This window comes from Penicillium malachiteum, assembly GCF_028827825.1.
Source record: "Penicillium malachiteum strain IBT 17515 chromosome Unknown utg000002l:1.0-8849297.0:1.0-8852440.0, whole genome shotgun sequence".
NCBI classification, from domain to species: Eukaryota; Fungi; Ascomycota; class Eurotiomycetes; order Eurotiales; family Aspergillaceae; genus Penicillium; species Penicillium malachiteum.
In genome coordinates, this window is record NW_026643095.1 from 2221823 (window position 1) to 2248358 (window position 26536).

General features: G+C 47.5%; 15 protein-coding genes across 15 annotated transcripts; 11 read left to right on the forward strand and 4 right to left on the reverse strand.

Annotated features, from left to right (window-relative positions):
• Positions 1-1019: 1019 nt before the first annotated feature.
• Positions 1020-1994, reverse strand: N7483_003876 (Mn(2+) transporter ATX2; the record flags this gene model as incomplete). The annotated part of the gene is made up of 1 exon (XM_057087313.1): positions 1020-1994. One exon carries the CDS (start codon positions 1992-1994, stop codon positions 1020-1022), a length of 975 nt encoding a protein of 324 aa, XP_056947142.1.
• A 982-nt stretch (positions 1995-2976) lies between these two features.
• Positions 2977-3588, reverse strand: N7483_003877 (UbiX family flavin prenyltransferase; the record flags this gene model as incomplete). Its single annotated transcript, XM_057087314.1, has 1 exon — positions 2977-3588. One exon carries the CDS (start codon positions 3586-3588, stop codon positions 2977-2979), a length of 612 nt encoding a protein of 203 aa, XP_056947143.1.
• A 493-nt stretch (positions 3589-4081) lies between these two features.
• N7483_003878 (UbiD family decarboxylase) lies at positions 4082-5580 on the forward strand (the record flags this gene model as incomplete). Its single annotated transcript, XM_057087315.1, has 2 exons — positions 4082-4213; positions 4252-5580. The coding sequence occupies 2 exons, from the start codon at positions 4082-4084 to the stop codon at positions 5578-5580; spliced, it is 1461 nt and encodes a 486-aa protein (XP_056947144.1).
• A 268-nt stretch (positions 5581-5848) lies between these two features.
• On the reverse strand, positions 5849-6877 carry N7483_003879 (RTA1 domain-containing protein; the record flags this gene model as incomplete). Its single annotated transcript, XM_057087316.1, has 3 exons — positions 5849-6034; positions 6094-6638; positions 6706-6877. 3 exons carry the CDS (start codon positions 6875-6877, stop codon positions 5849-5851), a joined length of 903 nt encoding a protein of 300 aa, XP_056947145.1.
• Positions 6878-7603: 726 nt separating this feature from the next.
• N7483_003880 (Zn(II)2Cys6 transcription factor) lies at positions 7604-9299 on the forward strand (the record flags this gene model as incomplete). The annotated part of the gene is made up of 3 exons (XM_057087317.1): positions 7604-7663; positions 7728-8333; positions 8415-9299. 3 exons carry the CDS (start codon positions 7604-7606, stop codon positions 9297-9299), a joined length of 1551 nt encoding a protein of 516 aa, XP_056947146.1.
• Positions 9300-9853: 554 nt separating this feature from the next.
• hat1 (histone acetyltransferase catalytic subunit HAT1) lies at positions 9854-11521 on the forward strand (the record flags this gene model as incomplete). Its single annotated transcript, XM_057087318.1, has 4 exons — positions 9854-9872; positions 9932-10207; positions 10273-10537; positions 10594-11521. 4 exons carry the CDS (start codon positions 9854-9856, stop codon positions 11519-11521), a joined length of 1488 nt encoding a protein of 495 aa, XP_056947147.1.
• Positions 11522-12019: 498 nt separating this feature from the next.
• On the forward strand, positions 12020-12609 carry N7483_003882 (U6 snRNA-associated Sm-like protein LSm4; the record flags this gene model as incomplete). Its single annotated transcript, XM_057087319.1, has 4 exons — positions 12020-12022; positions 12080-12271; positions 12363-12453; positions 12581-12609. 4 exons carry the CDS (start codon positions 12020-12022, stop codon positions 12607-12609), a joined length of 315 nt encoding a protein of 104 aa, XP_056947148.1.
• Positions 12610-13093: 484 nt separating this feature from the next.
• Positions 13094-13564, forward strand: N7483_003883 (pentatricopeptide repeat protein; the record flags this gene model as incomplete). Its single annotated transcript, XM_057087320.1, has 1 exon — positions 13094-13564. One exon carries the CDS (start codon positions 13094-13096, stop codon positions 13562-13564), a length of 471 nt encoding a protein of 156 aa, XP_056947149.1.
• A 412-nt stretch (positions 13565-13976) lies between these two features.
• Positions 13977-15239, forward strand: N7483_003884 (uncharacterized protein; the record flags this gene model as incomplete). Its single annotated transcript, XM_057087321.1, has 1 exon — positions 13977-15239. The coding sequence occupies one exon, from the start codon at positions 13977-13979 to the stop codon at positions 15237-15239; it is 1263 nt and encodes a 420-aa protein (XP_056947150.1).
• Positions 15240-16203: 964 nt separating this feature from the next.
• Positions 16204-16608, forward strand: N7483_003885 (uncharacterized protein; the record flags this gene model as incomplete). Its single annotated transcript, XM_057087322.1, has 1 exon — positions 16204-16608. One exon carries the CDS (start codon positions 16204-16206, stop codon positions 16606-16608), a length of 405 nt encoding a protein of 134 aa, XP_056947151.1.
• A 454-nt stretch (positions 16609-17062) lies between these two features.
• Positions 17063-18793, forward strand: N7483_003886 (putative phosphatidylinositol-3,4,5-trisphosphate 3-phosphatase; the record flags this gene model as incomplete). Its single annotated transcript, XM_057087323.1, has 3 exons — positions 17063-17065; positions 17121-17205; positions 17265-18793. 3 exons carry the CDS (start codon positions 17063-17065, stop codon positions 18791-18793), a joined length of 1617 nt encoding a protein of 538 aa, XP_056947152.1.
• Positions 18794-19063: 270 nt separating this feature from the next.
• N7483_003887 (putative phospholipase A2 (PlaA)) lies at positions 19064-21452 on the reverse strand (the record flags this gene model as incomplete). Its single annotated transcript, XM_057087324.1, has 2 exons — positions 19064-21155; positions 21187-21452. The coding sequence occupies 2 exons, from the start codon at positions 21450-21452 to the stop codon at positions 19064-19066; spliced, it is 2358 nt and encodes a 785-aa protein (XP_056947153.1).
• A 302-nt stretch (positions 21453-21754) lies between these two features.
• N7483_003888 (Exo70 exocyst complex subunit) lies at positions 21755-22051 on the forward strand (the record flags this gene model as incomplete). Its single annotated transcript, XM_057087325.1, has 1 exon — positions 21755-22051. One exon carries the CDS (start codon positions 21755-21757, stop codon positions 22049-22051), a length of 297 nt encoding a protein of 98 aa, XP_056947154.1.
• Positions 22052-22147: 96 nt separating this feature from the next.
• Positions 22148-23779, forward strand: N7483_003889 (EXO70 family protein; the record flags this gene model as incomplete). Its single annotated transcript, XM_057087326.1, has 1 exon — positions 22148-23779. The coding sequence occupies one exon, from the start codon at positions 22148-22150 to the stop codon at positions 23777-23779; it is 1632 nt and encodes a 543-aa protein (XP_056947155.1).
• Positions 23780-24293: 514 nt separating this feature from the next.
• ade13 (adenylosuccinase ADE13) lies at positions 24294-25991 on the forward strand (the record flags this gene model as incomplete). Its single annotated transcript, XM_057087327.1, has 6 exons — positions 24294-24372; positions 24453-25180; positions 25241-25430; positions 25483-25561; positions 25624-25688; positions 25741-25991. The coding sequence occupies 6 exons, from the start codon at positions 24294-24296 to the stop codon at positions 25989-25991; spliced, it is 1392 nt and encodes a 463-aa protein (XP_056947156.1).
• Between the last annotated feature and the right edge of the window lie 545 nt (positions 25992-26536).

Consider the following 26536-nt stretch of genomic DNA (forward strand, 5'->3'; position numbering starts at 1 on the left):
GATCCGTTTTCTCCACTCAACGAATGAAACACTTCCGTACGCATCGATGGACATGCTCCACTTAAGGCTGAGACAAGTCTGCCTTATCCTCTCATTCCAGGATTTACTCTTGATCGGAGTTCGAGTATTATGAATGATCAATCTGAATCAACATTCCATCAAGAATGATAGAATGGCAGAATGACGGAATTCCTATAACCAGGAGCCCCGAGGTTCTTCCGACCAAGATCTCTCCGATCTATATGGTCTTCCCGAGTCTTTGGGTCCGTTCGGCACGAACCCGGTCGACCATGGAACCAGTTGGGCAAGAAAATGATTCAGCGTGACGAGATTGACGAAACATGTCATCACCCTATATGATTAAAAGATGAGCATCCTCGTGAGATGAACCTGGAGGATGACCCCCTTATATAGGATCCGCAAGCAACGTCACGCTACGTCGATGTGATCATGATCGTGAGAGAACATGCAATAATGACCCGCCCTAACTTGATAACAAAAAAAATACATATGATATTCTATTCGCACTCATTTGGTATCCTCCAGTCCAATCCAAGACAATCTCTTACAAACAGATGCCGAGGGGGGTATATACTTCCGATATCCATCCCATGGCAAAAGGGCGGGAAAAAGAAACAGAAAAGAAAGGATGAGATGATAGAAACACGACGTCCACGGGTGCAGTGGTATAAAATTCCGCTGTCGAATCCCGGACATGGTATACAGCGCTGGAAAAAGAAAAGGAAACAAAAAGAAAGTGAAAGTAGCACAAGTCTAATGAGCATGTCCGATTTGCAAGAACAGTGGCAGAATCATACCCACGACGGACGCGATCAAGTCTCTCATCGACTTGTCTGAGCCATTCGATGAATCGCGGGCATCACTGTAACCGTTGGGAGGAGATTCAACCTTAGTGGCGCCAGGTCCATTCTCTTGCATTGTGTGCATTGCCACATACCTACAGTCAATCATAATTAGCATACGAATCAACGTCAATCGTCTATGGAAGAGGGTCAAACTCACAAGAAGGTACCACCAGAGAAGAGGAGGAGCATTCCAGTACGCCACTGAGAACCAGTCTCGTCGCCGCTGGATGATCCCATCATATGTGCAAAAAGGAAAGTAGCAACAGCACCAACAGGGGCTGCCAAGCTGAAAATCAACAAATGGGCCCTCGCAGTCCGACTCGAGAGTCCCTGCTTGAGCAGGATTGAGGTCAATCCAAACGATGCGGGGGCTTTATGCACCATAATAGCCAAAAAGATGATAAAGCTGAGACCAGTGTCAGAGCTTGAAGCACCCAATGCGATACCATCGGCTGCAGCATGAATCACTAGACCTGTAGTCGTAGCAAAGCTGTGCCCGCGGCGCGAACTTGAATGTCCGGCATTCAAAAGTCCGTCGCGGTTGAGCGAGGAGTTGCGTCTCAACCCGGAGCCAAGATTATCAAGCGAGATATGGTAGGGAATGCGTTCGTCCTTGGTCGGCGATGCGAATTCCGGCAATTTATCAACCAAGTACATCAAAATGAATCCACTGACTAGAGCAATTCCAATCCATGCATGCGGGGAGCTTTCCTCCTCCTCTTTCTTTGAAGATTCACTCGACTCCTCCTTGCGTACACGTAATCTAGAACCCCTGAGTGAAGGCTGGTCCCGGACTGAAAGAGAGGCGGAGGGTTCGTTATCTAGTGATAGGAATGCGACGGGGGTGTCCGTTTGTCCGGAGGCATCTTCGTCGGTGTTCAGTATAGATCTCGCCGCGAAGGGTAGCCCTTGCGACTGCCAATCGATACCAGTCGATCGTGTACTGAGGCCTTTCTGGCCGGAATAGCTAGCGCTATAAAGGGTCTCTACACCCTCGGGTATAATAACAATCAATGAAGTCCCCACCAGGACTCCCATACCAATGGAGGAGATTAATCGGAGCTGGGACGGGGAGAGGGTAAAAGCGAGTGGTAATGAGCCGACAACGAAGGATCTGGTAGCGAGCATTTTGAATCAGTAACCCGTTCTGAGAGAAATTCTGTGGGTGATTGTGGTCAAGACTCACGTTACGGCCATCACAATGCTCAGGGCGAGCAAAGTAAAGAGTCCCTCCATGATAATGGGTTCTTGTCGCAGGAGCTTAGCACTATAGGCTCAGTATCTAGATCAAGTCGATCATGATGTTCAATAATTAAGTTGTTATAGAAGCGCTCCGATCCTGGTAGATCAGAGGGGGAGAATGAAGGATCGGAGATGATGGCAAAGGGCACGTAACTCGATACTGCGGACCCACGCATCTTCGTCAGGTACCGGTCTCGGATCAAACCATCTCCGGGTCTCTATCAACCTACATATAACCTTGGAACCTTTTTATGACTCATTTTCTCGGAAGGCCATTCAGTCAAGTATTAATCTAAATACAATGATGGTAACCTTGGAGACAAGCCATGTCTATCTCATAGTTGGGCAGTTGGTTCTTCAATCTGTTGTCCAACATAAAACAAGGAACGATGCTCCACCCGAATGAACAGCTTGGCCTCAGTCCTTCAATCTCCTTAAATTGACCAAGAAGTTATGGAAATATGCACTATTGACCATACCTATCATTCCAGGTTAGACGTTTATTCATCGAGATTTAACTATTCTGCCAACTTCCAAGGTTTCCTTCCCAAATCTTATCTCCTCATTTCCCCCATATACTAGCACTTCCAGTTCTCCAAGACTAGACGTACATTATTGTGCATTGAATGTCAACGATAAAGAAGGTTCTGATTGGGCATTTGAGTCCAATATAGAGTCACTTATATTTGGATTCATCTTTGTAACATTTGAACATTGTAAGCGAACATTTATCGGACACTAAATGACGTTTGGTCTGTACATGTAAGCCTTCTAGGAATAAAAAGTAAAATTGGACAGAAACATTTGAATATAAGCAACATTTGAAGAAATTAGTAATCTAATTATTGCCATCTTTCTTCCATCCCTCCTATCGTTCGAAGTCACCCGTATTCAAATCAAAAAGGTCCAAAATTCGGCCGATGCTATGATCCACCAAATCATCGATACAAGACGGCTTGATATAGAAAGCCGGAACAGGAGGAAATATGATCGCTCCGGCTTGCGTGACAGAAAGCATATTCTGCAAATGAATCGAACTAAGCGGCGTCTCGCGCACAGCCAATACCAGCTTCCTTCGCTCTTTCAGGACAACGTCCGCCGCACGAGAAATCAGATCATCACAGATCCCCGCATTGATAGCTGCTAGTGTTTTCATACTACACGGTACAACTATCGTTCCATCCACTCGGAATGACCCACTCGCTATGGGTGCAGACATATCGTGGATACTATAGGCATGGTCTGCCAACGCACGAATGTTCGGGATTGTATAGTCTGTCTCGTACTTGACCGTCGCTTCGGCCCACCGGCTGATTATGAGATGGGGTTCGATGTTGAAGCGGCGAAGAGCTATTGATGTTCGGATTCCTAAAATGGATCCAGTTGCACCTGTCAGGGCAACGATGATTCTGCGTCGTCGTGGTGCTGGGGTCACTTCAATAGGTGTGGTCCGACCCGCCTGAGTATTGAATATATCCATTCGAGCCGAGTCGGGAGAGAAGTGTGATGCTGCCGGTGATTCATTTTTGATGTTTCGGGCTTTAAGTGTTCATTTGAGGTATTGAACTTGAAGCGTGAAGTAAATTATATCGAATGCCCAAGGTGTACTTCGGCTCCAATTTGGAGAAATCGGGTATTTGATCCGAGAAGAATATGCACGAATGCCTCGGCAATGTTTGATTGAGATGAGAATTAGTGAAATTCAATATTGCATTTGTGTAATGTGCGTCTATGAAAATTGTTGCACAATGTAACAGCCTTCGAAGCACGCGGGGTTAGCGGGGCAGCCCCAAATTGGAGAACAGCAAGATGGGCGGCTATATAGATCAAGCACGTCCCCTGATCGTCGGTAGTTCATATTTATATGATATATCTGAGTCGTCTGACAGATCATCATACAAGAAAATCAGTCCAAAAGTTCAATTTTGAGTTTCGAAAAAAGCAATCCAACATTCCATCTATTTGCTGCTCAAATGGCGAATGAGAATCCGAGCGCCGCCGACAACTTTCGCCAATTTGTCAAAGGGCTGCAGGACGAAAATGATCTCGTCACGATTACTGAAGAGGTTGATCCCCATCTGGAACTCGCAGCCATAGTCCGCAAAGTATATGACACAGAGGACAAGGAGTATATGAAACAGAGGACAAGACTCCTCTATTCGAGAAAATTAAAGGCCGCAGTGGCACCGGTCTCCTCCGCGTACTCGGAGCAACAGTAGGCCTAAGTCGAGTGCCAGATCAAAGACTTCGACGAATCGCTAAATCATTTGGGCTACCCTCTCATGCAACGGGCCAAGAAATCATTCAGAAGATCAACGCGGCCAAAACGCATGAGCCCATCGAGCCCAAAGCAGTCTCATCTGGACCGGTAAAGGAGCATAAGATCTTTGGAGATGACATCGATTGGAATATGCTCCCAACGCCACTACTCCATGAAGATGATGGCGGAAAATTCATCGAAACATTCGGCATGCATATTGTTCAAACACCGGACGGCCGGTGGGTGAACTGGTCCGTCAGTCGGGGAATGATCCACGACAAGCGGTTACTTGTTTGTGCGGTGATTCCCAAACAAGATATTGGCGTTATTTGGCAGATGTGGAAAGACAAGGGCGAGGATATGCCTTGGGCTTCAAGCTTCGGTGTACCACCTGCGGCGATAATGGTGGGCGGGATGCCGATACCAAAATGGACGAATGAAGCAGGATTTATTGAGGCTCTTACAGGACGACCAGTTGGAGTGGTTAAATGTGAATCGAATGATCCTAGGGTTCCAGCCAATGCTGAAATTGTCTTTGAAGGAACGGTTTCAACCTCTGAAACGGCTACCGAGGGTCCAATGGCTGAGTACCATGGCATGATCTATCCGGGACAATCGAAACAAAATCCTATCTTCAAGGTCAACACCTTTACACACAGAGAAGACCCAATCTTACCAATTTGCGTAGCGGGGAGGGCAGCAGAAGAAAACCGTACAGTGTGGGCCCTGATGCAGGCTGCTAAAGTTCTGAATATCTGTCAGAATGCCGGGCTTCCTATCCAGATGGTTTGGTCTCCATTCGAATCCCATTGTCTATGGTTCGTACTTCAAGTGAACCGACAAGGACTCAGAGCAATGAAGACCAATATGTCTGACTTTAGCAACAAAGTGGGTCATAACGTATTTGGCTCTAAGCCTGGATGGTACATTCCGAAGATCTTCCTTGTTGAAGAAGATATTGACCCTACCAACCTTCGGGATGTAATTTGGGCGGAGGCTACTCGATGCCAGCCTGAAGTGAATGAGTTCTTATTCCACGATTATGGTAATATTCCATTGATTCCGTATGTGAGTCATGGGATTAAACCTGATGGTCATCAAGCCAAGGTGGTTCGGTGCTGCATGTTTCCATCTGAGTTTGTGGAAGATAATGTTTTCTGGAAGGAAGGCTCTTTCGTGGTTCCTACCCTACTGATGTTCAGCAGAAAGTGAACCAAAAGTGGGAGAAGTATGGATTTTAGTAGTAGTTCATTCCAGAATTGAAAGATTGAAGTTGTTTTCACTAGCCATGAAACAAAAAACAGAATTTGCAGCTAAAAAGTATAATAGTCCTATTCAGTGTCCCTTTCCTCTCAATTAGTTTTAACATCTTCTGACTAAACAACTTGCGTTACGCCGTACATTATTCATTTCACAAACAAGGGAAAAAGCAGAATTGGCGCATAAATTATAAGACACGAATTTTCAGGCCTTTCGCATTTCAAAGGGAGTCCTTGGGTAGACGAAATCCGAGATAAGGCAAATATCTCCCAGGGTGCCAGTAAATGAACAGGGCAACACAAGGGTAGATGACCAGTGTATCAAAGACATACATCGTCCATTCGTGCGTATTGATATACCCGGATGTCCCTTCTGAGAACTCCACAAGACGGTAGATGGAGCGAACCTAAATTTCACAATATCAATTAGTATTGTCTTAGTTAAATCCATAGCCGGCCAGCTTACCAAGATAAGAAGAGTGGCGAAGTTCACAACTCGCAGCAGGGCAGGCCAATGTTTCCTTTTGACAATTCCACCAATAGAGTATTCCTTCTCGCCAACGCTTTCATATCGCTGGTCAAGTTGTTTTGAGAATGCCTTGGACGTAAAGTTGAAGCGCACAGCTGCGACTGAAAAGAGCCCAAAAGCCGCAAGCTGAATAATGACGCCAGCCTGGGCGATCTCTTTGCCCTTACTTAGTTTTTCGGCTCCATTTACCTCGCCTTCACTGACGGAAGAGATCATGACAGCTCCACTCAGCTGGAGAAGAAGAGCCACAATATCAAATCCAACGAAAATAGGAGTGATAAACTGAGGTGGTACCCAGCAAAGGCGGAATGTGCGAGATTCCTGAGGGACAACGAGGAAAAGGATGCGACTGAATATGACATAGCAACATGCGGCCATCAAGACCGGAGCTAGGATAATAAGACAAAACTGGAGAACGTAGATAGGCTTCTCAGTCACATGTTGTGAGGAAATGCATCTCCCAATGTAACCAATTGCCTCCACTGGAGTGAAATAAATTAGCCCGATAATCAGATGTATGCATGGCTGTCTCCCCAAGCCTTGACTTACTTGCTGATGCTATTACCATCACCACCCAGACCCATGATTTGTATCTTATCCATTGTATGAATGTGAGAATAAATGCAATACCGTAGAGGACAGCGGCAACGATTGCGACAACCAACGAAGGGTCATAGCGGTAATAGGAGGTTCCCGCGTCGTGGCGTGATTTCAGTGCCATACTATCAACTTGTATATTGTCGGTGTCGGTTTGGATAAAAAGGATACAGGGAGGGAATTTCAGTTAGAGCCATGATGAGGGGAATAGTCCAGATTTATAACAATCCAGCTATCTACTAGTAATAGTAGTGTTTGGACTTTTTCCAGGTTCGACGCGTAAAAGGCGCAAGCCTACCATAATTTGAGTATTCAGCCCTATCTATATCAGGAAATGAATTCGCCGACTTGATTGTTTCGGTAGAGTAATAGCATCTTGGCTTCACTGAGATCTTTCTCTTCCAAGGTTCAACAGCGGATCTGACATCTGGACCTCGGAGCATAGGTAGCCTCATCTTATTCTCCAAGGCCCCTGAATTAAATATAATCCCATTGAGTCTCCATCTTTGGAAATTTTCTAAGATTCAAGTTTCAGTGTTTCAGGCATCCATAAAAAAAAAAGAGATTATAGAGAAGTTGGAACAATGGAACCTTCGTCGATGTACTAAACGGCGAAACAATTACCTGATTAGGAATAGCGTTGAGGATATTTGAAAGTGGGTCTTATATAACCAATCAATATCTACCATGACCCACTATATCCATGGATGTTGGCTTGCTAAGCCTCGAGTTGTGGCTGCGCAACGGCAAGTACTTGTCGTCACTGCAAAATTATCACGATTCTTTTACCTCTTTAAACCCAGCCGGTTCGAGCAGTTGAAATGGAAATTTCATAGCTAAAGCAAAAACAATGCCATTTTATGGACGTCCAAGCAAAAATTGTGAGAGTTGTCGGGAGAGGCGTATCAAGGCGAGTGCTCGTTGGTGAATAGCGTCGCGGGACCCAGGTGAGCTAACGGCTTTACATGGAATAGTGTGATCGCATTCAGCCGACATGCTCTCAGTGCAAAAGAGCGGGGAAGACATGTGGTGGCTACCGTGATATTCCGGCCTTCATGTTCCGTGACGAAACAGATAAAGCGGCCCAACGGTCTGCATTGGCGAAATCTAGATCAGCAGAGCGTGAAGGAATCACACAAGGCTCAACTTTAAGCCATACCTCGTCATCAAAGAGGTCCACCAGAGATCAATCGAAGACTGTAGTCCTATCCTGGAAACTCAATCAACCATCGCTAGTTATCTCTGTTCCGGCCTCAGTTCCCACCAATGTGGAGAATCAGGGCCTGAATTTTTTCTTCACTCAGTTTGTGACGGAGATCTCAGGTATTGATGATTTCTCTTTTATTCTGTCATCTTCTCATTTGCTTGGAACTCCCACAGTGGAGTTACCCCTTCAAAATGCGGCCATCTCAATTGGATTAGCCGCATTATCGAATGTCACCCGGGATCGCTCTCTTCTGCTGGTAGCAAGAGAGAAATATGTGTCATGTATTAATCTTGTCCGTCAAGCTGTGGAGAATCCAGACCAAGCCAATCCGGATCTGATATTAAAGTTAATATTGATGTTAGGTTTATACGAGGTACGTGTGTCATATCGCCCCTTGCACTCCTTTTATGTTCCACCCTTGCATGAACAACTAGTTAATTGATCTGATTTTTAGATGGTCTGCTGCAATCCCAACCAAATTGATATGTGGACAATTCATCTAGATGGAGCTGCGGCTTTGCTCAAGCAGACCACGTTCGGGCGTGTAATCAAAGCTCGCGACCCCCGCGCCCAAATGCAATACTTCTATATCTCCATGGTCAGATACTTCCTGATCGGAGGAGATGTACCAGAAGACATTTTGAACTTTAATATCAATACGATTCGATCTTCGCACCCTGATGATATCCCAGGTCTCAGTCTGATCGGTATTCTTGTGCGTTTCATGAGACTGCACTCCGCTCGCAATGATCCCGCATTTGATCCTGCAGTGAACCTACTCGTCGCAATAAACTTGGATACTGAACTTGAGGAATGGGAACAGGGCTTGCCCGAAAAGTGGAAATTTACTGTCGAGCACTCTGATGACATGCAACACACTTTCCATGGGAAATACATACTTTATAAGGATTTATGGGCATCGAGAGATCTCAACCATTATTTCTGGGGCCGGTTGGCGATTAACGAATTTATCTTGAACCTTTTGGCTACACTAGCAACCGTAGGTTGTTTTCTGCCAAACGATGCTGAGCAACGGCAGCGATCTCTCGATACAGCTTCGCGTATGGCGATGGATGCCTGTGCTGGAGCTGCCTCCCAACTGGGTACCTATGCCAGCGCGATTCCGTATAAACGAGAAAGTCGTGTTCCTCGGTTAAATATTGTTTTTATGTTGTTATTTCCATTAACAATTGCTGGGAGCTCTACCGCTGCTCCAGATGAAGTCCACGAATGGGTGGTACAGAAGCTCCAAGAAATTGGCTCGAGCATGGGAATCCAACGGGCTGTGGAGCTCATACCAAGAATAAAGCAATCCCGTGCCGTGAGAGCACAACGATGAGAATTAACTTTAATAATATTGATTCATGTCATTGTAGAAAAGAGGACAAAAATTCCCATGACAATACTTTTACTTGAAACACGCTTCTGTAAGTAAGCAATTCCAGTGATTAGACTAGAAAAGCTACTACTGATTAACTATGTATGCTTCTACTTGTGAATGTTTTTCCAATCATTTCCGCATACTATAGGTCCGACTTAAAAATTTCAGTAGTATGTGCCAGTGCCATGGGCGGTTGCCTACTTCCCTCCTAGGATAATTACCTGAAATATGTATGGTAGGATTGCCAAATACTTAATCAGAGTCTACTAGTAGCTTCAGGACCATTTTCTGTGTACGGAGTATAGTATGATGTATTTTGTCCAGGTGTATAGTTCCATTTATAGTAACGGGGTGTCCGTTTAACAAATCTCGAAGCTAGGCCGTATTAGGTAATACTAGTCGGGAGCCTTGACGCGGTTGGACGCGCCTTCATCTATCCGTCGCATTTCCAATTGAGTCTGGAACGATCAAGTTGATTACCCTGCAATCTTCCCATCACACATCTATCCATTATGGCCGTGGAAGACGACTGTAAGTTATGCGCGCCTTTATTTCTCACCCGCTTCCCATCTAATTGATTGATCTTCCAGGGTCCTGCGACGCCAATGATGCGGTGCATGTCACCGTCGTGCAGCCTGGCGACACCAAACCGAAGACGCTCTCCGCCTTCCACCCTCAATTCACTTATTCCATCTTCGGCGATGAGGAGCAGATCTTCGGTTATAAGGGGTTGATCATTCGCCTGAGATTCGCGGCCCACGACCTCCGTCCCCATGTTCACATTTCTTATGATGAACGATTCAAAACTGTTGGCGATACTGCTGCGCTTGATCTCCTGGGAACGCTGAAGCCGTTTGTCCCGCAAGGTTCGAATCAATCTCCTCGAAACAAATGAAGCAAAAGTATAGCTAACCCATAAATCCCACTGCAGAAGCTCTCATTGATTTGCCCGAATACGAAAAAGCTATCCAAGACGACCCCTCAGCAAAGGATTTTAAGCCACCAGGCACAAAGGTCATTGACTATGAGGTCGATGGTAGAAACTACGAAATCTGGGCTGGTTCTCTCGCGGACCCGACGGTGAAACTTCTCCTCGACCGAATGCAGGTTCTGGTGTCTTTGTTTATCGAGGCCGGAACCCCGCTAGAAACAGATGATCCTGAGTGGACTCTGGAGCGATGGACGGTTTTCTTTGTGTATGCTTCATCTGAATCCATATACTTGTGGAACATGAGAATGCTAACAACCACAGCTACGAGAAGGTGACCCCTCCGACACCTACCGCTTCATGCTATTCCATTGTTGGTTACGCTACCACCTACCGATACTGGCTTTACCAGCGAGACCGGACTGAGAATCCCGCCATCAAAAACGACGAATTCCCTCAACCAGAGATCAAGATCTCTGAACTCCCCGCCCGGCTCCGTATTGCACAATTCCTTATCCTTCCTTCACATGCCCGCTCTGGTCACGGAACCCACCTCTACACAACAATCCATGCATTCTGTATCGCCGATCCTACAATTGTTGAGCTAACAGTTGAGGATCCAAATGAGCAATTTGATGCCCTAAGAGACTCGGCTGATTTCTGTCTTTTGCAACCTGAGTTCCTTAAGCACCATGTGAACCTCAACCCCGATCCAAATGGGGCTTATTCTAAGAAACAACGCCAGCGCACAGTGCCGACTTCTGCATTGATCCCCAGCGACAAGCTGCGCACCATTCGAAATGATTTCAAAATCGAGTCTACTCAGTTTGCACACATCCTGGAGATGTATCTCCTGAGTCAGATTCCCAAGAGCCACAGACTAGCCGGAGGAACAAATCTTGCGCGCCTCTTGATTAAGAAGCACAAGGCAGATGATGAAAATGACCGACGTTACTATTGGTGGCGAATGCTCACCAAGCAGCGCTTGTTCAAGAAACACCGGGAGCTGCTGACCGAGTTGGAGCTTCTTGATCGCGTGGAAAAGCTGGATGATACTGTCCGGAATGTGGAAGAAGGTTATGAGATCACATTAGAGGCGCTGGAGGGTCGTCTTCCCGAGGCAGAAGACAAAAATGCAGCTTCTGGTAGCAGTGGTCGCCGTGAGAAGCGCAAGTTCACCCTGGACGACGATGATGAAGAAGAAGACGAATCGGACAACCGGACAGAGTTAGCCAAGCGCCCAAAGGTTTGAAAATCACGAAATGAGTTCAAACGTTAAAAAGACGTTCTCTCAAACTATGTAATCTATTGCAATGGAGTATTTTAGGGTTGGCTCTGGTATACCAGGTTTTTTGTGGTGTTTCAGCGCAATCAAGTGCTAGCAACTGAATTTACTTCAAATATTCAAATATTCTTATTCCGAGTAGTTTTTGAAAATCTTTTATGAGTAAAATCCGACCTTTCAACTTGAAAGTTATTCTTCATTGAGTTGCTCATGGTACACTAAGTGAGCACGAAGGCTAGATCTCGGCACATCATTTTTTCCGAGGATCGCAGCTGATGCGGAGCTCGGTTGCGCCTCATGCTCTCTCCAACCCCTCCAAACAGCAACGGCCTTTCATCGGCGCTATCAACCCACTCTCAGCCCTCAATTTTCTCGCAGTAAACTATTTTGTTAATACCTGCACCAAATCCCTGCGCAGACGTCTAGCGAGAACCTACATCCGTCACATACCCTTCGCAATCTACAATGGTAAGTCGCCCAATAAGCCTGATATCTATTAGCAAGTACTGACCTCTTGGCCGCTAGCTTCCCCTCGGCCTTCTCACGGCCGCACAGGGCCACCCAATGCTGGTTGAGCTCAAGAATGGCGAAACTTTGAATGGCCACCTCGTAACATGCGACAACTGGATGAACTTGATCCTGCGCGAGGTCGTACAAACCAGCCCTGAGGGTGACCGATTCTTCAAGCTGCCAGAAGTCTACATTCGTGGAAATAACGTATGTTCATACGTCCACCTCCTATCTCCAATTCTATCATATCCCAATATCCCACCATTACCTGTGCTAATCCACCAACGCTCTGTTATAGATCAAATACCTCCGAGTTCCCGAAGAGATCATCGAAATTGTCAAGGAGCAGCAGCAGAACCAACCACAAAACCGACGAGGCGGCCATGGTCGTGACGGCGGACGCGATCGCGGCCGCGGTGGTGGTCGTGGAGGACGTGGTCGTGGCCGTGGCCGTGGTGGCGGTCCCGGTGGAGTATAAGGAATAGGAACAAGACTATGCTACACAACTATGAAAAGACGAAAATCCGATCCTTTTGCATACCTGAAAGGGACAGCAAAAAAAGAATGAGATGATACCCTACAGAGACGGAGTGGGTAAGGTCGCTCGGTGTGGACCGGTTGATGGTTTGGTCGAGCATGGCCATGGCGTATCTGGCTCTGTATTTTTCACTGGGAACTGAGGCTATTGGCGATTCACAAATACTATGCATTAAATCCCATTTTCGCACCCGTAGGCACTCTATCGGTATTCTGAATACTCTACAGGCATATAGATGTTCAGCTTCGCCTAGAGTTTTACTCATAATAGAGCAGTCAATAATGAGGGTGATTTACCTTACATGCTTTTATTTTTATCTCTCCCTTACATATGATCTTCCTTATCTTATGGAGTCATTCGCTATCCAATATAACCGCTGCAAGATTCGCGACTGTCGTCACGTGATATATCCGCATCGGCTTCGCCGCAATTACAGTAGAACTTGAAAGCTCCCGAGGTACTGTTGATCATGGTCTCGGGAGCATTTCGAAATGTCACCACAGGCATTTGTGCTGGACGGCCTATGGATCGCCTTATGTCCATCATTCAAGCAGCTAGTATTGAGTCAACCGCGTCAACGAATACCCAAACGGTGCTCGCTTCCCACGACCGGTACTGCGCCGACATTACATCGACGATGTTATAGCAGCTACCTCAGGCGGGTGATCAATGCCCACAACCCCAAATCACGAGATCGAGAAAAAGCAGACACAAATAATCGACACGATGAAACTATCCCCGACCACACATTCGAGCCCGGATCTACCTCCAGTCCTGACCACGCCTCATCCCGCGACGAAGCAGAAGAAGCAGAAGAATCAGAAGAATCGTACGAGTTCAATGGATCAAGGCGGCGCAAGCATCATATTAGGAAATATCGAACAGTCCCTGAGAGTTATGAGAAAAAAATCCGATGCCATGCTAGAGAGTATGCTTCGAAATGTCACGGCCAACGAGCCTAATATCAGAAGTGCGACGCAAGTTCTGCGTAGCTTGATTTGGGATCGCAAGACCCCGCCGCATACACGGCACTATCAAGCTTTAATACTCACAAACTGTGATCCTTGGATGGGATCGCCAAACATTGTTCGAAATCTCCTACAAGAAATGGAGGATCATCATATCACAGCAGACTCGGGGACTCTCCATGCTGCTTTAAAGGTGAGGAACTGAAACACTCAAATTGGAAAGTCACATCGATATCAGACTAATACGTGAAATTCTAGGCCCTTGCTGTTCACCCCGATTACACGATACGTCAGGAGGTTTTACACAAACTTCGAGACCGATGGTTGACCCTGAGTCCCCCCCGGATGGCATTTTATGGTTGCGGGATTGCTACGAGAGCATCAATTCGAGTTGGCATTAGACCAAATGTCCATGATGGAGCGGAAGGGAACCCAAATTGAAAATTGGCTTCACAGCATGGCGGTCTACATGCTCTGTGATTTTCTGGAACTCGATGAGGTTTATCGCCTGATGCAGGCCCGCGTCGAGCAGGGCCATGATATGACCCCCGAGCTTTGGGAGCATGTATTGAAGATGGCGAGCGAACACCGGCATTATGATCTCACGTCCTATATTTGGCGACGGAGGGTCGATCTTGGGTACCTGGATCCGTCGTCTAAAATTACCAGCCATGTTTTGACCATTGCGTCAGACGCCAGTGACATCCAACTCGCTCAAGCTGCCTTTCGTTTCCTTGATTCCAAAAAATACAGTCTGGGAGCGAAGGAATATCGAAATGTCTTGAAGATTCATTTGAAATCTGGCGATTTTCCCGCCGTCTTCAGCTTACTCTCTACAATGCGCGAGGAAAGGATAATGATCGATAGCATCACAACCAAAATGGTGGTCGACCGTATGGTTGAACAAAATGTTGACATTGTGGAGGCATGGAAAACACTCAAGAATCTCAAGGCAGACAAACGCGCGATTCCCATCCAATCCGTGCGATTAATCCTCGAGGTATGCGAACACGTTGTCAGGACTGACTCGACAGTGGCAATCCACGCGCTCGACTTTTACAAAGAGTTGTATACTTTATGTCCGGCAGGAGCGAATGTTGGAATTTATAACATCCTGTTGCGAATATGTCGAAAGGCGGACCACCGGCCAGAGAGTGTTTTCCTGGTGAAAGAGATGGCTTCTATGAATATTCAGCCTGACTCCAACACCTTTGAGGCTCTCATTCTACTTTGCCTGGATGCCCGCAATTACCGATCTGCTTACATGTACTGGCTTGATTACCTTCGTCGGAACAATGGGGTCGCCCTCCTCAGCAAACAGACTCGGAGGGATATCCTTATCCTCTGCGCCAAGTCTGTAAACGAGTTTGCAGTACGGTTCCAAACCCACCCAAGCCTTGTTGCGATCCAGGACAAGATTAAGGAAAAGCGTGCTGCAGAAAAAAGAGAAGCCGTAGTGGCCCGCCGTATAAGGATCCAATTTAACAACCGCTATGGTCGTCGCTGGTACAAACCTGCAACTTACCGCCGACTTCTCCCAGATGCAGAGCGCATTGCGTGGAATAAACTGCGGCGACAGAATAAACGTCGCTATGCGGCTATTGCCCGGAAGCAGGCAGTGCAAATTTCAGGATCAGATGGGTCTGTCTCAACATCATATGATGCATGATGTGTGGAGTATGGAATACGGAGGATAGAGTGGAATAAACAAGGATCGGATCTTCGGGAGCCCGTCTCTTTTATCGGACTGTCTCAGAAATCCGCAGTTTGACACGCGGCCAGACCGACATGCAGGTCCATGCTATCATAGGCATATTTCTTTGTTTCCGACCCGATCAAACGGAGATCAACCGTGGAAGCATGCATAAGGGACGTCCACTTTTTACTGCATAGATGCGGTGTGATGATCAGGTTGCCTTGACTGGACCACAATGTACCATAGAAACAAAAAATGAAAAAAATCTCTCTCTACGGTCATACCAACCAGGAAGAAATCATTTCCCATTTTGCTGAACTCGGTGGGGGATCTTCCATAAGAGAACCCTGGGAATTGTCGCCGTTTCACTTATCCGCACAGAGAACAACTCGAGTGGCTCTGAACCAAGATCCCCCAGAGATGCTCCACTACTCCACTTTAACAATGACCCTTGATTGGTACTCAGGGCTATAAATAGTGGATGAACATGCTTGAAACTTGCGTACAATGTTAGACACCGACATGACCAGTCAAATAGTGAGATTTAGTGGCCGTACTCCGTGCAGCGCCTCCCGTCCGGCCAGTTCAGCCAGTTGAACCATTTGAACCATTCCAGCCACTGAGAGGTTGGGAGATCCAGACTCGATACATGGATCGATTGGGTTGAAACTCCCCTGAAAGTGAATGATCGACAATTGTGGGTCAATAAGAGGAGAAGGAGAGGAAGGGTTTCCATGGGTGCCAAGGGTCATTTCTCTCCCGGTTGGATTTGAGATTCTCCCAACCCCCAGTACATACCTATATATCAAGTCTTTCATTCTTCTCTTCTTTCTTTCTCCCTTTCGCTACATTCCTCTTCAACCTCAGTGTACATTATTCACACATATTACTCTCCTGTTATATTATTTTTTCTAATCATCCTTGAACTCTATCTACAATGCAATTCTCCCTCCCTGTCATCCTATCTGCCTTGGGCTTAGCCAATGCTGCAGTCCTGGGTCAACCCTCATCTTGGAAGGTGACCAACTGGGATATTGTCAGTTCTCCTGGTGGCACAGTCTGGCAATTCAATATCTCTGCCAGCGCATCTGCCAATTCTCCTGGCTTCAAGACCCACTGCGAGGGTATTGTGCCCAATATTACTGCCTGCGACGATGGCAACATCACAGCTGTTGTGACCGAACAAAAACACCCTCTCTGGAATGTTGCAGTTACCCACGAATGGCACCTCTTCCCTTCAAGTGATGAGGAGCAGACCTACTGGCAATCCGGCTCTCTCAATGTGACCCGTACCCAGGGCAACTTCACCATCAACCCCGACCAATTCTACGGTGTCGCTTAAATTATGATCATTCCTCCCTTGGTGATCTTCTCGCTGTGATTCCTTTATGGTTTATTGGGTATAGGATATGGATTTGACTTAATAATGGGCGTTATTGGGGGTATCATGACTTTGGCGTTTTCTCTTTCCCCCTTGTTCCAGACACTCCTTTCTATGACCTTGATGACTTTTGTGTCAGAACAGAAAGGATCGTATGTTGCACATAGTCATAGACTTCATGTATGATATTTAAAATGAAAAACAAGATTTTCTACAATCATTACCACGGTCAAATACATCAATTGCTACCAAAATCTCCTTTTCCCCATACAGTGACATCATCGGCTGCGCCTCATCATAACAACACTCAGCTCCAGGTTATATCCTCCAGTGAAAATACCTGTTCTTTATTATTGGAATCAATTTATTCCATGCCATAGAACCTTGTCTACAAGGCGAGTAAAGATCTCGCAATATGGTAGTCATCCAAATAATTATCCCATATCGGACCAAACTAACTGTTTTCCCCGCAGGCTTCGATTCTCCGCCAGATCGTTGCCGGTCCAAGACTACAGCATCCAGAAGCGAATCTCGATCTATGCTATGTGACAGATAATAGTATGTTTGAAAGGAATAAATATGTCAAACTTAAGCTTGAGTTTTAACTCCAGTCCTAGTTATCGCCACCTCCGGCCCTTCAGGAACCTACCCCCAACGCGCCTACCGCAACCCTCTCGACGCCCTAGTCAATTTCCTCGACTCCAAACATGGCTCAAACTGGTGTATCTGGGAGTTCCGCGCTGAGGGAACTGGCTACCCAGATTCAGAGGTCTACAACCGCATCCACCATTTTCCCTGGCCAGATCATCATCCACCTCCCTTCGCTCATATTCCGAATATAATGGGTAGCATGAGAAACTGGCTACACCGACTCGACGATACCAAAGAAACAGATCAAGATGATAAGGGAGAAAGAGTCATCGTAGTACATTGCAAAGCCGGCAAGGGACGCAGTGGGACCATCGCCACCTCTTACTTGATTAGTCAAAAGGGCTGGAAAAAGGAAGACGCGCTACAACGATTCACCGAACGGCGTATGCGTGTTGGATTTGGTGCTGGTGTTAGTATCCCAAGTCAACTACGATATGTCGGATACGTCGACCGGTGGACGAATCAGCTACAGAAAGAGTATGTGGAGCGACCGGTTGAGATCCTGGAGGTACATATCTGGGGCTTAAAAGATGGAGTGAAGGTAGCGGTAGAGGGATATGAGGATGAAGGAAAGAAGATCAAGCTCATTCACATATTTCATCGACGAGAGCGAACGGTTATCGATTCCGGGGATTCAACAACATCACCTTTGGAAGACCAGCAACAGAGTAACCTATCTACGACGTTGGTGCCCTCACCAATGGACTCACAATCTGACCTATCATCCTCTGATCTCACGAGAAAGTCAGCTGCTCCACGTACATTATCTGCAGTGATATTCCGACCCGAGAACCCGGTCATCGTGCCAGGCTCAGATGTGAATATCGATTTCGAGCGACGCAGCAAAGCATCATATACAGGATTTACTATGGTGACATCCGTTGCACATGTATGGTTTAATGCATTCTTTGAAGGCGGACACGAGAACGACTCAGGAATCTTTGAGACGGAGTGGGAAGCTATGGATGGGATTAAGGGGAGTGCGAAGAAAGGGATCCGTGCATTGGAGAGATTAAAGGTTGTATGGCGGTATCCTGGTACCCAGAGCGTCCCGGCAGATGCCACTGTATCTGGACGGACTATTAATGAACCGAAGCCTGGGGAACCTATTTGTGAAAGTCATCCTGCGGATTGGAGGGGACAGTCTTCTAAGCAGCACCATCGGAGCCACGATGGGGATTTACCTGATGGGACACCCCTGGAAGAGAATCAGCCTCCAGTACAAGAGCATGCTCCAGCTGCGACGGGGACGGATACTACGACTGCGGTTCCGACTATAGTATCTGTGCATGGAGAGGAGACGTCTGTACAGGAGCTGGAGAGGCAACTGGGATTGCGGTTGCAGACGGATGCCAGTAAAGACGTGAGTGTGGCTGGGACCGATGATGAAGGCCAAGGGCGATCCGTGACAGACGATGAGGGAAAAGGACGAAAGGTCAAGGTTAACAGAGATGCGGATGGTGTGCAGTCTTTTTTCAACGAGACAAAAGATTGACAATTGCATATGGAGCAGATATCTATACCTGGCAGCATGAAGCGCGGCGTATCATGATGTATCATAGACACTGCATACACGAATATTAGTCTGGAATGAATAGCTCACAAAAGGAAAGTCCCAAGATGTAGGGAATGTATGTAATTCAAGTTTCTAGCTCTATGCAGATTTCGATATTAAGATAGTAGTGACAGGAAAAGAGGCATAAAAGCCGACATGACACCAAGTACATGATAAATAAATCGCTCATCACCAACTCCGAGATACTATTTACAGAGGTACAAAGCCCTCCATACTCTTGCGAGCCTCTTCTTCTTCACGGCGCAACCGATCGGCTTTTCGGCGTTCATATACTGCACGTACAACGCGACGCACTTGCTCGTTGCCCTCGGCGAAATTAGCCTTGGCTAATCCAACCACAGAATCAATCTGCTCGGGGCTATATATGAAGTTCCATGTAGACAAGAAGTCATCCACATCTGGATCAATAGTGTTAGGGTGAGGAGTAGGGCCCTTGTCTTCCTCCTTGGCCTCATTTTTCATGGAATGGGCAGCCGCTAGTGGACGTGTTTTGACAGCGGGTGGAAGTTGAGGCGCGGATGGATTGGGGAGAAGAGGGAAGTAGACAACAGCGATACCCGCGTCAGGCCGCATAAGGTGAAAGTCCGACTCGGAGTGATCGGCAGTGGTATCGGGATGGAAAAGACGTTTGGATGGGGGTAGTTCACCATGAGAGGTCCGTTCCTCTGTGGTCCCTACCCATACGTTACAATAGCCCAGCTCTGATTCAGTGTTAGCAGAACTAGTCTTCTTTGAGGGATCGAGCTGGTTTTCAGGATGACTTTGAGCATTGGTGATCTTCTCGTTCGCTTTTTCATCTGAGATATTTTGTGGTTCGCGCAATGCTTTCTCTGTATCCTCGAGACTGTCACTCGCTTTGGGCCACCCAGCACCGACGGGCCAGCTCTTGATTCCTCGCTGTTTAGCATAACCATCCACCACTGACAGCCAGTTCTCGCGTTTGATATCGGCAGATGCATCGAACGCAACTAGAATGTCAACATCCCGTCCAGGTCGCAGCAGTGGGTAAATCGGGAGGTTATTGCTCATGCCAGCATCCATAAGACGGAGATGAGTACTCTGAAAGATAGAGTCAGGGCACGAGTCAGGAAGTTGGCCCTTCATGCCTATCACATAGTTGGGGATAGTGGCGGGGTCAATAGGATGGACTCGAATTAAGTCCTTATTTTTGCCTTGGATGAGAGAATCAATTCCACCAAAGCCTGCAAGACCTGTCACCAAGGGACGGATCTCTTTGTAGTAGTGAGATAGAGTTGCACAGAAAGCACTCCCCCAGATACCCATCAAGCCTGGAATCCGCAGTTCCGGAATGGGGAAATTCTCCCGTGATAGATCACTGTTGCCACCTTGAAAGTGGCGTCCCAGCGCCCATGTTGGAATACCTGCACCTAGCTCCTCGCAAAAGAACTCATAAGGTGTGAACTCAAACCATTGGAACCAGGCCTCGCGGTTTGCTTCCCTCATCACTTCTTCTGGCATCACTGAGGATTCCCCGTTTTCATTTTCCATCATGGGGATTTCATGCCGAACAGCAGTGTAGATTGGAAGAGGGTTAGACCCATCTAGTAAGTTTGCTTGCTGCTGCGACAATTTAAGATCAGAGTCCAGAACTCCGAGCTCTCCTCGGGGGACCATCAGTCGAGCAGCGAGCAGCAGTCCGTAGATGTCCACAAGGCCAAAATCAGCCCCAGGGTCACCTTTAAGCTTCTCGACAAAGCCACTCAATAGGTACTTGTTGGTTGGAGCAGTGGTAAGGAGGTTCAGAGCTTTAGGTGGGAAAGCAATATGTACATCCAGCCGGCTCTTCAGATGATCAACAAGCTTGTTGAAATTCCGGTCCGTAATGGAAGAATTGTACAGGGTCTGAAGCCAGCAGCTACCACTTACTCCTGCAGTATAGGTCACACAGTCCCACAGCCCAGATTCCTGTGCAGCCAAGTACGACCCAGTTCCTGCAACTAGGGCGCGCAAGCCACCTCCTGATCCACACATAGCAATGACAGGCACGTCTTCAGGGTGAATATCCTCCTCCGGGATATTCAGATATTCAGCTAATGCTTTAACAGCATGCTTTTGACGCTTACGTCGGAACTCCTTCTCTTCCTCACACAAGTCTCCACTCACTCGTACTTTGGCATCCCTCAAGATCTCTGGGTTGAGATCAGGATCATGTGCCTCCTTCCAGATATCGTCTGCTAAAGATCCAGGCGCCATAGAGAGCTCTCGCTGGAGCTTCTGGGCCGTTGCCGGGAGGAATCGCGCCCAATCAGGGACAATGTAGCTTGTAAAGCCTTCTCCTAGCTCCCCCCCACTCCGGAACCCCAACAGTGTGTTTCACTTCATCGAGCTTCTGCACAATCTTGAACCAAGCAGAATTTTGGTCTTCGGCAATTTGTGAGGTCGATTGTCTGGGTGAAGAGCTTTGCGACTTCGAATTGGCATCGTACTGCGCAGACGGTGTGGAGTAGTGGGACTGCCGAAGGGGCCTCCTAGGCTGCGTCCATTGCCCCGCTGTATATGCCGCAATGGCAGCTGGAGGAACTGTCCAGCGCAGCCGAGACATCCTCGCAGCGCCCATTGTAGCAATTGAGGGGGTTAGATAGAGCGGCAACCTGCATACAACAAAAAAGCTAGAAGAAATCAATTCCAGAGTACTTGCTTTACCGCGGGGGATGACCTCATATCATGTGATACGGAGCTATAGACGGGCCGATACCTCCCTAGTTTGGCTTAGCTTGTTTATCGCTGGAATGTGCTTGGAGTCGGACTCGGAGCTTATCTCAGGCAACGAACACCACCTCCGTGGACCCCACACTACGGGAGAACATGACAGCTCCTGCGTTAACCAAGTTACGTGATTTATATTCTTGAGCGATCATCATGGTGGCTCCGAGGAATACCGCTTATGCGGAGGAAAGCGCAGAGGTCGAAGTACTCTATGCGAACCTCGAGAAGCTCAATCGCCTCACCAAGAAGATCCAGGGATCCATGGTCCGTCTAGAGACCAGCGGCAAGGTTGTGAAAGAAGCCATTGGGCCGATCTATAGCAATACGCAGTCTCTTCAGACTACCAACAGCAATATCGATAAAGTGAATGATGCCATTGAGCGTCTCCGCCAGCCTCTCGATGCGAAGATGCGAGAGGAAGGTATAATTCGTGCTGGGTATGTTGGCTAAGTGAACTGAGATATGATTAAATATGGTGTGACTGACGTGATATTTTATTTAATATAGACCGCAAAGTTCTGGGGTCTTTCACAATACCTGTCGGCGATGAAACGTGTTGAGAAGGCGCTGGTCGACCTCAACACGACGAACCTCAAGTCGAACCAAAACGCGATCGCAGATTTCAACTCCCTTCTGAGCACTGGAAGTACCCAATTGCAGGATATGCTCAGATCAGAATTGCAACAAAATGCCACCCCAATTGAGCCGCTGCACTATCTCACCAAAGGTATAGCCTGCAATATGTTCCATTTATCCAATCACATTGGTCATACTAACAATTACGGTATTTATATAGAGCTTCCCTTCCCATCAATTCCCGAAGAACCCTTATCACAACTAGGTCCTCTGTGCGCGGCGATCAGCTCAGCATGTGCCTTGGGTCCACAGCGGAACAAAGGAGAGAACCCTGCGATGAAGATTTATGCTGAGGTGCGCGGGCCGTATCTCACCTCGAGCTTGCAGAACCTATCAATCGCATCTCTCAACACCGTCAAACGTAGACCCACAGATGGACCTTACAAGCAGGGTACTAACGGTATTGGTATCTACTCTAATGCATTGGAAGCATTTGTCAACACTGAGTATGATATAATTTCTCAGCTGTTTCCAGCAGATCAACAAGGTCTTGCATTGCAAGCTACTTTCCTCTCAGCAATGGCTGAATATTCTAAGACTCTGCGAGAAATGAACCAGTACATCCGTCAGAATCTCATGACAGACTGCTTCCTTGCGTTTGAAATCATTGAGATTGTGACGGCCATGTCATACCGGATCGACTCCAAGGCCGCGGAGTTGAAGAGTCTTCTAATTGAGGCATTAAGACCTGTGCGCGAAACTGCCAAGTCTTCCCTGTCTGAATTGCTCGAGGAAACAAAACGCAGGGCGGCCAACGTACCCCTACCCCCCGACGGTGGGTCCGTGCCGTTGGTTGAGGAAGTCATGAACTCCCTTGCTACCTTAACTGGATACTCAGGTCCACTGGCATCTATCTTGACCTCTCTTGGCGATGGAAATTGGCGTTCAAAATCGAGCACCGCCGGGACCGCGCCTCTGGATGTTGGTCCTGACAGTGGTACTCTTTTCTCTCACTTCATCTTGGATATGATCGAAGCTTTAATGACCTCCTTGGAAGCTCGTGGCCGAGCATTCCATCGCACAAAAGCTGCTCTTGGTGTCTTCCTATCGAATGTCTTTTGCATTGTCGATAGGTCTATTCGACAAAGCCCGGAGCTGGCGCGTTACTTGGGTGCTCCTGACAGTATCGCTCGGATTGACACATTCCGCAAGCGTGCGACATCTACCTATCTGGATGCCTGGAAGGAGACATCCCAGTACCTTTTGGATGTCCAGTATACATCGCGCGCCGGACGACCCAGCTCCACTGGTGCTGTGGATTCCAGCGCCATTGTCAAAAGCCTGTCCTCCAAAGACAAGGATGCGATCAAGGACAAATTCAAATCATTCAATGCCAGCTTTGACGAAATGCTCGCTCGGCATAAACCCCTCCATCTGGAACGGGAGGTGCGTTCGGTTCTCGGGCGCGAATTACAGGCCGTGCTTGAGCCACTATATGCCCGGTTTTATGACCGGTATGTGGAAATTGATAAGGGCCGTGGCAAGTACATCAAGTACGATAAATCCAACCTGTCAGTGCAATTGGCCCAGCTAGCGTCATAGATGCTTTATATGGTACTTTTCTTCCCAAGAGTTTTCTCCTCTATAATGACATAATTATTGCATATCCCCCTTGATCTGATTCAATATTGCCTTCATTTTCTTTTGTTCTCTTCTCTGTCAATTGCTTCCGGCAAAATGGAATCCCGGAATATCAATGCGATTTAATGTAGAAATATACATAGTCCGCACGTGACCTTCACCCCCACTAAGCTTCCAAAACCTTTCACGATAACGTGATAAGCCCCGCCAAAGCCGTACGATAAAATTGTGTCCGACTTCGCACACTAGCTCCTTCTCTTGGTTCTGCCACTCAATTCATATCACAGGTGCTTTTTTGTGAAGTATCGACATCATGTCTGCCAGCAACGATGTTTACCAGACTCCCCTCAACTCGCGCTATGCGAGTAAGTACTACCTCTCCTACAATCCCGTCCTCCCCGGCCAATTCGAGGGACGGGAAATGTAGAAATTGATACAGATTGTATTAACCAATGTCAATTGAATAGGCACTGAGATGAAGTACCTCTTTTCCCCTCGCATGCGATTCTCGACCTGGCGCAAGCTTTGGATCTGGCTGGCTGAGTCCCAGAAAGGTACGAGATCGGTCGGATAATATATGGATGAAAACGTGGGGAAAGCCAAACATTCAATTGACTGGGTCTTGCTTATACAGAGCTCGGACTTCCTATTTCCGATGAGGGTCTAGAGCAGATGAAGGCTCACGCCACCATCCAGGATGAGGAGTTCGCCGTTGCCGCTGAGGAGGAGAAGCGCCGTAGACACGATGTCATGGCCCACGTCCACGCCTTCGGTCTGGTTGCTCCCGCCGCTGCCGGTATCATCCACTGGGGTGCTACCTCCTGCTACTGCACTGACAACGCGGATCTGATTCTGCTCCGCGATGGTCTTGACATCTTGATCCCCAAGCTGGCTGTTGTCGTTGACAAGCTGTCCCAGTTCGCCCAGCAGTACAAGGACCTGCCCACTCTGGGTTTCACCCACGGTCAGCCCGCTCAGCTCGTCACTGTTGGCAAGCGTGCCTGTCTCTGGATTCAGGACCTGCTGATGGACCTGCGTAACCTTGAGCGCGCTCGCGATGACCTGCGTTTCCGTGGTGTCAAGGGTACCACCGGTACTCAGGCTTCTTTCCTCCAGATCTTCGATGGTGACCACGAGAAGGTCGAGAGACTGGATGAGCTTGTTACTGAGAAGGCTGGCTTCAACTCCGCCTTTATCATCTCCAGTCAGACCTACACTCGCAAGATCGATGTCGAGGTTGGCAACGCTCTTGGCTCTTTCGGCTCTACTTGCGAGCGTATCGGTATTGACATCCGTCACCTTGCTATGCTCAAGGAGGTTGAGGAGCCTTTCGAGAAGGACCAGATTGGTAGCAGTGCCATGGTGAGTACTAGAAACCGATCGAATGAGTTTATTTCTGGGTGAGAGACTAATTGTTGGCAGGCTTACAAGCGTAACCCCATGCGTTCCGAGCGTCTGTGCTCCCTTGGACGTCACCTTCAGAACCTGCCCAAGGACGCCTTGGACACCTACTCTGCTCAGTGGTTCGAGCGTTCTCTGGATGACAGCGCCATCCGTCGTATCAGCATTCCTGAGCTCTACCTGTGCGCTGATGCTTGTCTCATCCTCCTGAGTTCGTACCCGATCATGCAAATTTTCTGTCAATCTTTTCTAACAATAAATAGACAACGTCTCCTCCGGCTTCGTCGTCTACCCCGAGGTCATCAAGCGTCGTGTCAACGACGAGCTTCCCTTCATGGCCACGTAAGTTGATCAATCACCAGCTTTACCTTTGGAAATATTTGAATCTAACAAAATGATTATAGTGAGAACATCATCATGGCCTGTGTCAAGAAGGGTCTTTCCCGCCAGGACGCTCACGAGGAGATCCGTATGTCTAACTCCATTAACTCAATTAACCTAGCATGTCTAACATCTCTTAGGTGTCCTCTCCCACCAAGCCTCCGACAACGTCAAGAAGCTCGGCAAGGACAACGACCTCCTCGAGCGCATCCGCCGTACCCCCTTCTTCGCCCCCATAATTCCCGAGCTGGACACCCTCCTTGACGCCCGCACCTTCGTCGGCCGTGCTCCCCAGCAAGTCGAGAAGTTCACCACCACCGAGGTTGCCGCCGCCCTCAAGCCTTACGCCTCGCAAATCGCCAATGCCGGTACCGATGCTCTGTACGTTTAAGCAATTGGATGAATATGTATATGCCAATTATAGGACCATGATTGTGCGAGAATGCACTTGGGAAACAAAAGAAAAGAAACCCCCAGTACCCTTGAAAGCGATGTTGGGGTCGTTTTGATATAGATAGGAGTTGTGCATACTGGCCAGTTCTACGAGCTATGAAAATGAGATTGATACCTTTAGTTCCATATCTCTAGTTTCTATCGAAGTGTGTCGATACTCCTACGACTAACCTCTCCAGATATTTTATACGATACCGGCCTAGATGGTAACAGATTTGTCCAATTCAGGAACAACATGATCTGAAATCTTTTCAATCTAACTTCAAGTCGAGTCATGCGATAACATGCATGCAATCGGGAAATTTTTGTAAATGCAAGATAAAGAAGCTATGCAAGGAAAAATAGACGACAACCTCCCAATAAAAACCAAAGAAACGAGAAGCACAATCACTCGCCACATGAAATCTGTGAGAGAAATGAAAACGCTATAATGCAATGAAACGCTATGGCATGCATTGGAAATGCATGTAGAAAAAGAAAAAC